Raw genomic sequence first — 16,749 nt, forward strand, 5'->3', positions numbered from 1 at the left:
CCTGGGTATGCCCTTGGGTGAAAGGTTGGTTACTTTATAAACCTTTTCTCGTCTGTATTTCTTATCGGTTACTGTTACTGTTAAGCTGGTTTGGCTCTCAGTTGGACTGCCCCTCCCTGTGTCTCCCCCAAAGAAAACGGAAAAGCATATTAAAATCATAGGTTTTTGGCTGTTTAGTGGCTCAGAAACGAAACATTTGGTATTTTGGACCCCTCCCCTCTCCCATGAAAATAGTGGGTTTGGTCCTGTACAGTAGACATACCTTTAGAAGGTATTTTTGATTATTAAAGGGCAATAAAGGCATAAAATAAGTTTACTTTTGAAGTTGAAAAATTGATTTTATAGCGTTCATTTTTATTAATAGAAAATTTGCAAATAACGTTATTTTCAGTAAATCTTCCACTAATCGCAGACTATAAGATGAAGCTTGAGCTAAAGCAAATAGTGCTAAAGCAAAAACTTGAACTAAAGCAAAACTTGAGCTAAAGCAAATAGTGTTGACGGTAGTAATTATCTCATTGGTGTGCGATCGGTAATTTTAATTGCAGTTGGTGGTATTTATACTTATATAGCGTTATCATTAGGAGTACGTTGTATCACCATTGAAATTGCATACATATTATCGCCCTTAAAATAGTTTTTTACTGTACGTGTTGTAAGAAAGATATTTTTTGCTGTTTGATCAAGGCGTACAACGATGGGATTGTTTTTTTTTTTGCCTCTCTGAATTCAGATTGGAAAACGATAATGAAATTTTAAATTTATAAACTCTGACTTTATTTTTATTTATTTTTAAATTGTATTGCTTTATTTATCACAATTTTGGCTTTTTGTTTTGCACTAACTTGCCGTTTTTTTTCTTTTTGCTTGGTGGCGTTCTACAGAGACGGCGAAAGGTAAGTGGCAACTTTTATTATTTTTGCTTGTTGTTTGTGCTTCCTTTTCCTTCAGGATTCTCTATTAGGCTAATAAGTTATTCATTACCAATTAGAAACCCTGTAAATTGAAAATATTTGCAAGATTCCGCTTCCAAAAATATCTTAACTGCCCACCTTTCTGTTGAAAAGCTGGTGTAGGAGGGTGGGGTGCTGGAGGCTCCATGGTCTACTTCATGGCTTGAAAAATAGATAAAGATTTGTCTACTAAATAGATAGCCATGGTCTACTTCATGGCTTGAAAAATAGATAAAGATTTACGCCCGCTTGATGCTAGCTTACATAAAAGAACATGGTCAAAATTACACTTTGCTTTAGTACACTCACCAGTGAGGTAAAAACGACATAAGTGCAATAACGAGCACTTCTTTTGGTCGCACTTTTTCTCCGCCTGAGCCTTGATACAAAAAAAGAGTCACATTTTGTCTCAGAACGTGAAAAATCAGCTGGTGTAGGAGGGCTGGGTGCTGGAGGCTCCATGGTCTACTTCATGGCTTGAAAAATAGATTGAGATTTCCTACTTAATTTTAATTAAAAAAAAAATACTCTATTCCTAATAGAGTGCTAAAAAGCTGATGTTGGGAGGGTAGGGTACTATTGCAGGGGTCGTAAGCTCATTTTTTTCTCTTTTCAATCGTACATATTAAAAAGTTTACATGGTTTTGCTTCAAATACGGAACTATATATCTATGTTTTTACTAAAAATTGCTGGGGAGTAAAAGGGTGCTGTAAAGAACTCGGGCCCACTATGCACCTCCTATCATGCAGATTTAATATCCTAGAATGACTCGGGTTCAAACAAGGTGGATCACTTAAAGCACTTCGCTAAAAGCTTGTTTTGAGAGGGGTGGGTTTTCTGTTGGGACTATTAGCTGGCATTGCTTCTACACTCGCATGGATTGACATCTTGCTAGAATCCACTTCAAATAAAGTGGAACACACCTGCCTTTTTCCTGAAACTTTGGCGATACGGGGGATGGGGGGTAATGTTGAAGGGGTAACTTGCTCACGTCGCTGTTCAAATAACACAACTGAAAATAGATGTGCAACTTCGCTTTGAAGTCAGATTCAACGTGCTTACATTTTTTAAAAATTTTGTGGTAGAAGGGGTGGCGGTGCCGTTTTATGTACCACCTGCTCCCTTTGGTCCTCAAATCATACAGACTGAAAATTCTCGCGTGGTCCCGCTTAACTCAAGATATATTATGTTTTAACTTTTTTCTAAAAAGCTGGTCATTATCCATCACCCCTCATAATTCTCTAAAATGGTGTTCTTCAGGAAAGAATTTTTTAAAGACACACTGATGTAATGTTGATGGCAACAGTGGCGCTCGTCTTAAAATTATCCTTTTATGGATCTTCAAATTTTTCTGTTTATTTTTATAAAAAGATATTTCGGCGATGGGGCCAGGGAAGCGTAAGACATCTTAAGCAATACTTGTTTTTAGTCTAACTTCAGTCTGGAACTCAAACCTATTTGAACGAAGCTTTCCATTCGAAAGGAGAAACAGGGCTGGAAGAAATATTAGCTTGGTGGAACACCATCACGGCAAATATTCTAGAACGACGAGTGCTACTACATCTACTAAAATTATTCATGATAGTTCAGTTTGTCCACTTTGTAAAATTCCTTTTTTTCGTATCATCGCTGGTAAACTTAACTTCCGTTGTTAAGTCGTTTGAACGATATAGAATTTATTTGATGCATGTTATAATTTTTTTCAGTTTAAATAGCTATTTCTTTCCCTGTCTTCTATATGGTCTTATGATTTTGTTCTTTATTCTCCAATTCTTTCTGTGCCTAGTAATAATTTAATTTAGGATTCTATTTGCTTAGGCGGTTATTTTGTTCTATATTTAACTATGTGAATAACTATACTATATTATAACTATTTTATACTATAGAATAACTATTACTATATGAATAACTATTACTATATGAAAATTCTATGTGAATAACTATATATAACTATATTTTGTTCTATATTTAACTATTATGTATTTTCAGTTTTTATTACATATTTTTCATGTCTTAAGAAAGATAATTTATTCATAAACAAACACTCTTAAAAGCATATAATATCGCATTACAAAAGAGTAGACGCAAGACATTAACCCCAAAAAGGGTACATTGCCTGTGAATTGGGGGGGGGGCAACACTTTATTTAAACGCTAGCTAAAAAATTAAGATGAGAAAAACTAAGGCCAGTATTTTTTACAATCTTTTTGAAGGTGTCATTAAAGTAACATTTTTGAGCCGAACTCCAACTCTTGTGACAAACTCCATACGGTTTGACACGTAATCACGAGACTGAAATTTGATCATACGGACATAGTGAGAGGAATCTAAATATTATTTGTGCTAAAAAATATGGTAATATATTGGTCAGAGACCAAAGATGGAGCATCACTAAAGGCTTTAGAAATATAACTATGGAGCTAAAAAAAAAAAAAAAATTGAAAGATACACTTGAACAAATATAAAGGAAAAATGCATTGGACTCAGTTGGGGGGACGGGGCATGTGCCCTGTATATTTTTTGTCACTCCCATAAATTTAGAAAAGCACTCCTTTCTTTGTATTTCATTGGTAAATGCTAATTTTGGTGTTTTTATTGAAAAACTGAAAAAAACACGAAATCCCCCCTCCTTAGAATAAAAAATTGCCTCTCCCCCTTAGTTTTCGTGAATAGACGCCACCGGCATAATGATTATTAGATGTATTATTAGAATAATTTTATAGCTTGATTTCACATAACTAAGGAAAGATCCGAGACACGCGTGAGAAAATGAAAAAAAAAATTACTTAGAAATATTTAGGACAAACAGTTAGTGTCAAACTGCAGTTTTACTCTGTTGAATAAATAAATTAGATTTTATTGATCGTCTCATTATCTGCTCAAAAATTATTGAAGTACAAAAAAAAAACAGTGACATTAAATCTTATTGTTTGGATTGGTGGAGAAGAAACTTACACAATCATAGAAAAAGTAGAAAAATTGGGAATTCATTTTTTGATGAAAAAAAAACCTCCCTAAATAATTATGCAGCTTTTGGTAGTAGCAGGTGACAAAAAAAATGGGGGGGGGGGGAAATAAGCTAAACAAATATATCCCCAAGTAATTTAAGAAAGTGTGTCAAAAATTATGTTGTTTTTTTTTCAGGAAGAGACCTAATTTTTTTTTTTTTTTTTTTTTTTTTTTTTTTAGTGCCTATTTTTCACAGTTAGCGGCACTTTTTAAAATCAATTTTTAAAAACCGTTGCCAAATCATTATTTCAAAATTTATGTTTCTTCCAGAAAGAGAATTGATTTTGTTTTTCTTTATTGCCTACTTTTCACGGCTAGCGGTACTTCTTAAAATCAATTAAAAAAAAAACACTGTCATATCGTTATTTCAATTTTGTGTTTTTTTTTAGAAAGAGCGTTGATTTTGTTTTTCTTTTAGTGCCTGTTTATCACGGTTAGCGGCACTTTTTAAAATCAATTTTTTAAAAACGACGTTGTTATTTCAAAATTTGTCGTTTTTTTAGAGAGAGAGTTAATTTTGTTTTCCTTTTGGTGCCTATTTATAATAGTTAGCAGCACTTTTTAAAATCAGTGTTTAAAGAATGGTGTTAAATCATTATTTCAAAATGTATTTGTTTTTTTTTTCAGAAAGAGAGTTGATTTTGTATTTCTTTTAGTGCCTATTTAACAAGGTTAGCGGCACTTGAATCGACTTGGATAGTTGGTAATACAAACCTTCAAATGAGGAATCATCCTGGCTGGCTTCAAGTATATCTTCAGGCTACTAAATTGTTAGATTTAGCTCTGTGTCTGCCTTCAGAACAACTTCCACAGTTCCAACTGTAAGTTTTATATTCAAAAGTCTCGGTCCTGTAGAGCCGGAATTAATGGGAATTGCTTTTTTTGCAGTATGAGTCGCAAAGAACCTAACCGGCTAGTTTTCTTTTCTAAAATAGTCCTTATTCGTGTCATCAGTTTTACAACGTAAGAAAAATGTTTAGAACAAATAATTAAAAAAAAAATATTATCTATTTTCATTATATATCAATATAAATATATATACAATACAAAATGGAAGTATGCTAGTGAACCTTGCGTCTTGTGCAGCCATAACAAAACACAAAAACACGTCAAAAACACAAAAACGCGTCTTGTGCAACCAGCTAGTTTTCTTTTCTAAAACAGTCCTTATTCATGTCATCAGTTTTACAACGTAAGAAAAATGTTTAGAACAAATAATTTTTTTTTTAAATATTATCTATTTTCATTATTTATCAATATAAATATATATAAAATACAAAATGGAAGTACTGGAAGTACTCTAGTGAACCTTGCGTCTTGTGCAGCCATAACAAAACACAAAAACACGTCAAAAACACAAAAACGTGTCTTGTGCAACCAGCTAGTTTTCTTTTGTAAAACAGTCCTTATTCATGTCATCAGTTTTACAACGTAAGAAAAATGTTTAGAACAAATAATTTTTTTTTAAATATTATCTATTTTCATTATATATCAATATAAATATATATACAATACAAAATGGATGTATGCTAGTAAACCTTGCGTCTTGTGCAGCCATAACAAAACACAAAAACAGAAACACAAAAACACGTCTTGTGCAGCCACCGACAAGGCAAAACACAAAATATTGAACTCCCTGAATCGATATTGAAGAAAAAAAAAAAAATCAAAACCCAGTTTCATATAAAAAAGGATAATAAAGTAATACTATAAAGAAAGTCCCCTTATTGGAGGACGAGTATGGCGAATCCGAAATTCAGACCTTGTAGACCTCGTAACATGTTGGCTCTATTTATTTTTGTGTCGCCGTTTTATATGTTTGTAAATTAAGACTTTTCTTGTAGTAGGAATCTTTAAGGAACCTAATCGGCTTTTTAATTTCGTTTTTTTCCTAGTCATTTTTCTAAAACAGTTATTATTCATTTTATCAGCTTTATAATGTAAGAAAAATGTAAGGATCTTCTCGTGGAGGAATTGATCGTGGGGAAGGTGATTTTCCATGGAGGGAGATCCGGATTTCCTGACATTCTTTAAAAAACGATCAGAAATTTAATTAAAAAAAGTATTTTCAACTGAAAGTAAGGAGCAAGATCAAAACTTAAAACGAACAGAGATTATTTACGTATGTGAGGGGGGTTGCTCCCTCAATGCTTTGCTCTTTACGCTTAATTTTTTATATAGAAATTTTGTAAAAGCTTATTATTCTAATTAAAACCCCTCTTGTATTTCAGGAGTCATTCTTAAATAATAGGAACAAAAAGTCAAACTTTAGCGTAAAGACCGAGGGATTGAGGAGGGGGTAACCCCCCTCCTATAATTAACTTATTTTTGTTCGTTTAAAGTTTTAATGTTGCTCCATATTTTCAGTTGAAAAAACTTGTTTTTTTTTTATTTAATCTCGCAAAGGGGTATTGAAGGGAAAAAAAAATCACCACTGAAAAATCAGTTTCATCAAAAAAGGATAATAAATCATACACACCAAAACAGTGGTTCTTAAGTAACCGGCGAAAACTCGGCCTGTAAGCCTTTTGAGTACTTCTACAAGGAAGGGACCCCCCCCCCTATGGAAGGTCAAACAGCGATTCAAAAATAGAGACTTGATAGACCTCGTAACTATTTGCTGTTTTTTCGTTTTCTTTTATACAGTTGAAATTGTTTTTCTATTATGATCACTTAGTAAGCCTAATCAACTAGTTCGTTTTTGCTAAATAGTTCTAATTGACGTTTTGAGCTTTACAACGTCAAAATAAGTTTAGAATTTTATCCTACAAATGATTAATATTTTTTGGCTCAATTCCATATGTTGTAATTATTTTACTTGCTGCTAGTATTTAAAACTTCTCTTGAATACGATTATGATATGTCCTGCCTAATTTGAACTTTAAAAGACTGTATGCTATTCATTGCTTTCCCTTGCTTTTCTTTAATGGAATTAGTTCATGCGACAATTGAATGGCTCAAACTATTATTGATATTTGCGGTGGAAGAGATATATATGAAGTGTTAGCCCCTGATAGTTAGCCCCTGGGGCTATCTAGTATTCTGATAGCCCCTGGGGCTATCAATCATAGCAAGCCTTTTGTTCATCTTTATATTTATGTAAAATCCTGTACGTTGCATCTGTTCTTTTAGTCGTACTTTTCGCACATGAATATGATGGAGAAGGGAGGTACGCCCTAGAATTTTGTCGAACAACTGGGCTCTTCGAAACTTGGAACATTTGACCCCCTTTGCTAGGGGGTCAAATGTTCCAAGTGTTATGGCCTAAGTGCAAGTTTTGGCATGTCATTTTCCTGCCCTGCTAGTTTTAACTTATCAGCGGATCATGAAAATCTATTCCCTTATATCTGAGATTGAATTCTATCGATAATTACCTCTGTCTTTACTAATAAAAAACGTGAACTTCTTATCAAATTATTTTTTTATTAGAGCATCCGCTATTAAAGCAACTGTGTAAAAGATTATAAATTTACTGTTCAGAATGGGGAAAGGGGGCTAAAGGGGTAGGAGCTAGGGCCGTCCCAGGAATTTTCACGGGTTTGAAGCCTTTTTCTGGGTTCGAAGCTTCCACATCGGTTAACCCTCTATGTACGTGACTATGCTTCTCATAGGTGATTGGAGACGAATAGCAGTTTGACAGTGGAGAAATATTTTTAATTTACTTGTACATTTTGAATTTATGTTCTTACATTCTACATTTTCTAATTTTACTTCTGTATTGAATGCTCAAGCTCTGTTAATAGTCCTTTTCTCTCGGTATGAAATGCAAGCAAATGTGTAAATGAATTTTTTTTTTTCTCATGTTAATTATTTTTTTCTGTTTTTGCTCAGATACCGTTGGGCTTTTGTTGGCACTGGTGATTGTATCCCCCAGAACGGGCCGATTGACTCTGAATATGTGCCACATGCTCGTCGAATAGCCAAGTCTATGCGCTCTAAGGTAATACCTTTTTATTTGTTGTAATATACCTAAAATTTCTTTACTCATCCACCTTTATTTATTTTAGTAACCCAAATCATTTCCATCTGAAAAAATTTTTGTAGGGACAGAAAGAACCTCCCTTCTGCCCCTTATTTGTATAATTCTATTATAATCTGATTAGAATAGTAACAATTCTATTTGTAGTGAAAAAAGAACATTGGAAGGAAAACGTATCAAAAATGCTTTATTTTTAATGTTTTTCGGGATAATAGCCTGCGATGCTTTTTTTCTATTTTATTCAGATTTTCAGTTATTTTTCTAATGTTATCAGTTGTAATCATAAAGAAAATTCAAGAAAAGAAAAAATCTTTACAGCACCAAAAATTTACGTAAATTAGGGCGTAACCGAACATGATTTTTAGGGCGTAACCGAAAAAATCTTTACAGCACCAAAAATGTACGTAAATTAGGGCGTAACCGAACATGATTTTTAGGGCGTAACCGAAAAAATCTTTACAGCACCAAAAATGTACGTAAATTAGGGCGTAACCTAACATGATTTTTAGGGCGTAACCAAAAAAATCTTTACAGCACCAAAAATGTACGTAAATTAGGGCGTAACCGAACATGATTTTTAGGGCGTAACCGAAAAAATCTTTACAGCACCAAAAATGTACGTAAATTAGGGCGTAACAGAACATGATTACCTAACAAACAAAAATAATCGAAAACCACCACGGTTTGCATAGATTAGCCGAAGATAGGTTTAGATAAGATAAAATTGATTCTTCATTCAATGCACATACAATGATGATACATGTCACTATTCCCCCAAAAGCTCATTGGCCTGTAAAGAAGGGGAAGACAAATGAGTTACTTACTCAGAGAAGAAAAACAAAAGAAAATTTAAAATGATCACAGACATAAGAGCAAAAGGAGAAGAAAAGAAAATATAAATAAAAAAAACTATAGAAAAAAAATGAATAGAATAAATAGACTAAATTAATTAAGTAGATTAAATAGACTAAAAAAAAAAATAATAAATAAAAAAAAAGTAGTGATTTTTATTAAAAAGTAAGAGCTTAGTTGCATCTGTATAAAAAAATGTTTTTCCACCAAAATTAAGAAACAAAAAATATTTTGATTGGAAACATTTTAACAAATAGAATGTATCAAAAATACTTGGTTGGCTACATGGGTCTCGGTACTTTGGATCTCCTTCCCATGTCTTGTTGCATGTCTGCTATCAAAAAAAAAAAAAAAGATAGCCTAAATAACTACTAACATACTGTCAAAAAACATAAATTTCATTATAGAATTTCCGAAAATGACTAAACGCAAAATTATCAAATTTTTTTAAAATGCAACCATCCTTTTCCCACAAGGTTAACGCCCTACAAATCTACTACTACCTGCAGCACCAAGCTGCCGGAGGCCAACACAGCTACGAGCGCTCCTCCTCCATCACAATGTATTTAAACCCTCCCTTTTTACCTATCTCCAACAAGTTCAAATTTTCCTTAAATATTTCCTTGTGACCTCCTCCCACCCGATTTTGGGACGACCTGCTTTTCGTTTTGCCGAAAAGAACGATCTCTTTCACACGCAGAACGTTCCCAGCCATCTCAACCTTTCTCTCATTATAGCCCTAGAAAGCGGGATAGAGCCATACTTTTCGTACAGCTTGCTATTTGAAATACGGTCAGTCAGACGGTTAACCAAAATAATCCGTATACAATTCCTCTAGAAAACATCTAATAAATCCTCTTCTGTCTTTTAAAGTGCCCAGCTGATAGATAACTCCATTTTTTGGAGTTGTGATGAATAACACATTCCTAGCTTTCTCACTGGTTCATTAGCTTCCTGTTATGTCTGTAGAATGCCAAATGAAAAAAAAGAAATAATGCCATTTGGGGGTGACCTGCTTTTTGCTCGGGCCCAGATGGATGGTCACTATGCATAATCTTCAGCAATCTATCATTCTTCATCCGTAAAAGCGTTGCCTAGCCATCTTGTTAAGCCATCACAAAGTTAAGCCATCTTATATTCGAGTCTGAATGTTATCCATCTGCCCAAACTAGTAGTACTCACCTGATATCTTAATGATTTTACAAGAAAATGAAAGTGAGAACAGTTTTTATATTTTTGTGAAATGAGGGAATGAAAGGGGGACAGTTTTATAGGAAAGTGGTGATTTCAATTAAGAAAAAAATCTGGCAAAACAGGTTTGTGGAATGTTTTCTAATTACTGGTAAATTGTCAGTTCAAATGAAAATAAAACAAAATATTAATAAAATTATTAATTAGTAGTAAAATAATTACTATCAAAAGGAAAATGAAATTAAATTTAATAAAAAAAAATGAAAATGGAATTGAGGTAGTCTTTGAGCTTGAGGAACTAAAACTTGTTCCTTGTATGTTATTAATGAACCTTTCGGTATTTTCAGTTTTTTTTCTATAATGTACCTTGCTAAAAAGGTAAAAAAAACTTGAAGGTAAAAAGCTATAATACCTTTCATAATCCAAAAATTATGAGTAGCTACCCTGGTATTGAATTATTGTTTTTAAAAAGAAGAAATTACCTATTTCTTATCCTGAAAGCAATTTATATTTTGATCTGTTCTGCACCTTGATGAGTTCTTCTATTTGATCTCTACTATTTTTTGCCTCAGGGTCAAACTATTTGATCTTATTATGAGATTCATTACCTTAAGAAAACAAACTTCAAAAGAGGTTTTTCTTCTTTTTATTGTACGGTCAACAGCACAAGGACTTCTTTCTGTTTATGGGACATTCAACAGCACAAAGACTTCTTTCACTATCGAAGGTGCACGTCAATCAGAGGCTTTGGAAAGGAAGGGGACAATAACGTATCTTATGATACGTAACCGTCCTGTAACCTGAGAGGTCCTAAAAGCAAAATGTTTGATGGAGCCTAGAATTAATAAGGAGGAATTCCTTTATAGTCTGAATAGAATAGCATGAATAGAACATGGTATTTCACGTCAAAAAAAAATCCTTCTAATGTCTTTAAAACGGTAATTAATCATATACCCATGAATAGAATCTCTATATTCGTTGGTATATGATTAATTACCGTTTTAAAGATATTAGAAGGAATTTTTTCACGCGAAATACCATGTCAATATTAATGTCAAGAAGATATATTCTTAATAGAATACTGAAAATTTTATTTGCAGATTACATGAAGGATATTTTACAGTCTTAAGAATATTCGAAGGAAAATTTCATGACATTTATTGACATTTCATGACATTTCCTTGACATTTCGCTTTTCATGACATTTAATGGACCACTATACTTTTGTGCTTTTTTCTGTCATTTACTATGCTCAGGAGTTTCAAATTATTTTTAAAGCCTTAAGATGGAACATGCCCGTAAAACACTTTGTGACTAGGCCAATAGTATTTAAAATATCGTTTTATCATTTATTTTTTTTTAAAGAGGATATGTGCGGGGTGTTTAATGTCCTTAATTTTCAAGGTTTTTAAAGTATGGCCCAACAGAGAAGGGTATCGAGTGAAGTTTTTTTTCGAGTGAAGTTTTGAATGAAGTTTACTCTCCGTTGGTCATTATAACAGAGGAAATATTCGGAAAAATGGGTTGAGCTTTGGGGAACTTGTAACAGAAAAATTTTGCGCCAAAATGCTCAGAAAATCAGGCTAACAACTTGTATAAAATCCTTCCTCCGGAATTCTCCTTAAGGAAGTGTTGCAAAATAACCCCTAAGGGTGGAAAGAAGGAGGATATAATTTGTCTGCTTTTTACTATTTCTGGAATGGCTCAGCCGTTTCCAGTCAAATTGAGCAGGACAAATCCGAAAAGTGCAGTCATAATTTTATTTTTAGTTCACCAGGGCCTTATTTCCAAAATGAAGGGACTGGGAAGGAGTTGAAGTATTATCGAAGGCATTGTATATTATCTCTGTGATTGAAGAGTTCTTAAATACCAAATTTGCTTTAGCGAGTTCAAATATTGGTTTAAGAATAATTAGCTTACACCAACCGCAGTTTTGCCATTGAAGCACTGAATCAAGGGGTATTTCTGCGGAGTTATCGCCTATTGTTTAAAATGAGATGCCTATTTTCTATGAGTCAATAGGTTAGTTTTTCTTTTTTTTCTCTTTAAAATAATAGACAAAGAAAAATAACCTATACTTGGCTATAGAGGAAAAAGTTCTAAGTTTTTGGCTTGCTTCGATCATTTCTTTATGTTTAATTTTGTTTAGCTCTTATCGGAGATTGTTTTCTAGGTCAAGGAAGATGTGACGATATCCGCTGAACCTGGATCGCCTATACTTAATAATCACAGCATAAAGACATTATTGGATCTATATCCCTTTTACAAGTTAGTCAGCCAACCAGAATTTCTCAAGTTAAACCTTATGCACTCGACTGGGGATAATGTCTCCATCGATAAATCGCTTCTTATTGACTTTATTGAATATATCGAATAGACTTTTAATTCGATGTTTCCGAGTGCATTTTAGTGTCGCAAGAGATACGTAACTGATTGGCGTTTTCGAGGTGTTATCTGCTACAAATAATAATTAATACGTGCTTACACAGGCAAGAACGCAAGGTAGCGACCTTTTAACCCTGTCTCTTGGGAGATCTCGATATTTTTGTATTTTTCTTTTTTTTCTATATTTTTATTGTATAATCTTCGTTTTTTATTTTAAAATATTTTCCCCGTCCTTCCAAATAGATTTTTTCTTTTATGCCCGAAGGCACATAATCCTTTAAACAATCCTAATAATTAGCAATTAAATTAGAGCAGAACGTTTGCCAACAAAAATTGTGTTGTTGAAGTCAAGTGAAAGCCTCGCATCTCTGGGCTACATTGCTTTTGCTTGAAACCAACGATGTCAACTGCGCTTTCTCTGCTTTCTCCAGGGTTACAAAGTGGAAGTGATCCTATCAAGGCCATACACAGAGTTAGGGGTTTTTGACCCCCCCCCCCGAAATGTTTGTCTGACTCGTAAAAACGTAACAGAATGGATATAAAAAAAAATTGTATACGTTTTTTGAGGTTTTTTTGTACCCCCCCCCCCCCCCGAAAATTTAGTTTTGATTAAAACCCCTTCCGAAAAAAAATCCTGGGTACAGCCTTGGATCCTACCAGTTACCCAACTGTTTCATTGTGGTAACTCCCAATGATTAATCGAAGTTTGTAAGATTGCAAGGTGGGGCTAGTGTCGAAAATAGGGTTACTCTTCTATCTAAAGTTACCAACTATACTATACCATACCAACTATAACTATCTATGTTCAACTATAATTGAAATGAAATATGAATACAACAATGCGTAAAACCTCTAATTAAGATAGTGAACGTTAAGAAAAAAAAATATTTTGCATGTATGCTAATCAAAGTTTGAGTATTTGGGCTTTAGAGCCGTAAGCCTTTATTCAACGCGAAAAAAGGTGAAAAAACTAGAGAAAAAGCGTAAAATATCAGAAAAAAACACAAACGCTATACAAAAAAGTGAAAGAACGCTCATGATTGGCGGGGGGGGGGGCCTGGGGTTTCTTTAATTTTTTTTTTATTGAAGACACCAAAAAATTTTATTTTTTAATCTACGGAGGAAGCAAGTTTGTTTTTTTCGATTTTGTTCAATGGAAATACAAAAATGAAATTCTCCAAATTATAGGTAGGGAAACACCCCCCCCCCGCAATCGGTGCCTCTGTCTCCTAGGATAAAAAACATAACTCAGTAGATACTGAATTTCAGCATGAGATTTGCCAATTTTGTTGAGGAAAATTATCATTGCTTATTTAGATAATTTAAGAGGTGCGGTTGTATCTTTTTAATAAACACTTTGATCTGATTTGATACTAGTAAGCGAAACAGACGTGTCTCATGTTTCTAATTTTGTTATAGTGTTTGGGGTGCAGTTAATATACTTCGTATTTAGTGTGTTTGTTTGTTTTTCAAATACATTTTTCTTTTGCAAGACCTTTCAAATAATTTCTGTGTGAAATTCGAGTCTTCCAAAAAGGAACTTCATAACTGTCTTGAAGTAAAAGAAAAAAATACAAAGAAAATTTGATGTGTGTTTTACGCTATGGCACTTCAGTACGAATTCTAAATAGTCTTTTTATCAACTTTTTTGTATTTTTCGCTGAATCACCAGTTAATTTCATTTTTTTTTTTTTCGTTTTTTCTTAAACAGGAATTTTACAGAGTGATTTAGAATCCAGTGAATCCTTGGGTTCAGTGAGGGTATAAAAGGCTGTAGGTTCAGTTCAAGTCTGGCTGGCTCGTAAGGGCTGCCCTTGATCGTTGTTTATCGTATTTGGGCTCGTTCCAGGGCCATTTTGGGGCTTGTAGCAGAACAAACTACTATTTTGAGAGATTAAGGGTATTTATTGCTATGTTCCAAGTTGTGATTGACTCTAGTATCGTTGAATTTTATTTATCTTAAAATTTATTTGCAAAATTTCAGGAGCTTCCCATTTTGTCTAGTGTAATTTCAAAATAAAAGCTTTTAATGTATCATTTTTGTTATTTTGTAGCCACAACTTGCAGATATTGGAGAAACAAAGAAAGTAAATATCAGTATTGACAATGAGGAGGTAGGTGGGGGAAAAGAAAGAAAGAAAACAATTGAAATTCGTGAAGAATGAAATTCTTTTTTAATAAAAAAAAAAGGGTTAACTTTTTTTCCATATACCTCTTGGTCAAACCAACTGAGAAAGTTAAAATCAGTTTTTTATTCCTCCTGAAAAGCAGGGACGTAATATGCCATGAGGCAAAGGGGCAACTGCCCCCAGACCCCATTCCCCCCCCCCAGCTGAAATTTAGCTTTTTCAATAATCTTCCAAAACTAAGATCAGCCTGCACAATTCAAGCATCCACAGAAATGGGTCAGTTTTCTTTATCTTTACCTTTATGGTACTATATGGCTCGTTTTTCAGTTTTCACTGTCATTTTCACTTGATTTGCAAAAACTGGCTCCAACTTTGACCCCCTTCCCCGGGGATTCTGGCGAAATTACGCCACTGCTGAAAAGTTGGTATTTTCATCCATGTGAGATGCACATGCGTTGATTAACCTTTTTTCTTGATTAACTTTTTCTTGCTGGACTTAAATAAATGTTCTTATTATTGTCCGTCGCGTACGCACCTCGTACCAATGCCAGATCCACTTTTTAAGTTATTTCATATCTATCAAAAAAAGTTGTAAATCATAAGCAAATTTAAGAATAAAGTAATTGTTGAAGAAGATGAATCTAGTTACTTCCGCTAAGACTAATTTACTCAAATTTATTGTCGTCGTTTTGTGAATTTCTGTGACACTTGTAAAATGCCATCTATTAGTTTGGTTAAGAAGAATTGGCAAAACTTTTCCTTCTTTTTAATCAAATAGATGTTATTAATATAATGCTTAAAGTAATAACAACTCATTGCTGCGGAAAGCCGGCTGAGGCCAACACGGTAGCGCAATGCCGCGCCAGGTTTTTAGCTATATTTACCTAAAGGATCGCCTCATCTTTAGCGACTTGCGAGAGACAGTTTTAATGTACAGGTTGAACTGATATTCTGCTCTATCTGATCTTGTCACTTAACATACGTGTTTAATCGGGTTAGGTCAAAGTTAGGTTTGTGTTTTTCAGTTGCACATGTATTTGATCAATCTTGTTTGTTGAGTTTTCGATGATATTTTTATGTTTTTTAAAGTACTGTTTTATTCTGGTTGTTTCTCGGGTTTAGGAGTTATAAGTTTTATCTCTTTCGATCGGCTTTTCTAAATTTTGTTGAAAATAAAGTAGTTTCTATATGTTTTTGGTTTCAAATTCTATATATTATAGATTTGTTCTTCAATTTTTGTTTACCTTCTTTTCATGAGGTGGAAATCCGCGTAAAGTCCGCATTTTTTCTTGATACAGGTTTTTACTTGAAAATATCGGACGTCGAAAAAAAAATTTACATCACCACAGAGAAACAATTCTGCTCCTTGATCTAGGAGTATATTTAGGTGTGTTTAAGAGAACCTATGCTGTAAGGGATCATTAGTTCAATATTATTACCTTATGTGTTGCACCGTGTGACGCAGACATTGATTAGAAGGCACAAAAAGCGCAAAAAAGGGATTTCACTACAAATCAATAGCAACTTCAAAAGAAGATAATAAAATAATATACTAATATTAGTGCCACGTGGCCCCTAGAGAATTTAAGGTACCCAGTGTGTTTTTCTAAACTCTACTACTCACAACTGACTGCAGCACCAAGGCGCCAGAGGCCAACACAGCTACGCACGCTCCTCCTCCTTCATCCCAGTCTATTCAAAGCCCCCCTCTTTACACCCTTCCAAGAAGTTCCGATTTAACTTAAATCTTTCCTTGAGACATCCTCTTACCCCATTTGGGGACGACCTAATTTAAGTTTGGCCGTAGACAGCAGGCCGACAAGGACAATCTTTGGCAATCTGTCGTCCTTCATCCGCTGAATATGTCCTAGCCATCTCATTTTCTCATTACAGCCCTAGAAAGTGGGATTGAACCACATTTTTGTACAGCTTACTGTTTGAAATAGGGTCAGTCAGTCTGGTACCCAAAACATGTCGTAGACAATTTCTGTATAAAACATCTACCTCCTCCGTTTTTCGGAGCGCCCGCGCTTCAGAACCCTACTTAACCACTGTCATCACTGTAGCTTCCAATATTCTAATCTTGGTTCGCAGACTTATCTTCCTATTCTTCCAAATGTTTTTTCCAACTGTGAAAAAAAAACACCCTGGGCCTTAGCTATTCTACTTTTAGCATCTTTACTGCACCCACGGTCTTCTCGTTACCCAACATCACCTCTTCACCTTCACTTATTCCTAGTCTTAGCGACT

At 34.0% G+C, this 16,749-nt stretch overlaps 1 protein-coding gene across 3 annotated transcripts in view; it reads left to right on the forward strand.

Annotated features, from left to right (window-relative positions):
• LOC148954908 (protein DOP1A) overlaps positions 1–15,688 on the forward strand; it is a 160,533-nt gene extending 144,845 nt beyond the window's left edge. For 2 of the 3 annotated variants that reach the window (XM_089099104.1, XM_089099118.1), the window contains exons 20-23: positions 885–896; positions 4,620–4,784; positions 7,795–7,903; positions 12,159–15,688. In XM_089099104.1, the coding sequence (XP_088955230.1) occupies positions 885–896; positions 4,620–4,784; positions 7,795–7,903; positions 12,159–12,362 (490 nt within the window). In that variant the 3' untranslated portion in view covers positions 12,363–15,688. The remainder of the gene's footprint in view (positions 1–884; positions 897–4,619; positions 4,785–7,794; positions 7,904–12,158) is intronic. The other variant, XM_089099111.1, reaches the window with a different exon arrangement.
• Positions 15,689–16,749: the final 1,061 nt, after the last annotated feature.

Source organism: Artemia sp. Qi Xiang Cuo, chromosome 2 (genome assembly GCF_049724085.1).
Source record: "Artemia sp. Qi Xiang Cuo chromosome 2, ASM4972408v1, whole genome shotgun sequence".
Classification (NCBI taxonomy): domain Eukaryota; kingdom Metazoa; phylum Arthropoda; class Branchiopoda; order Anostraca; family Artemiidae; genus Artemia; species Artemia sp. Qi Xiang Cuo.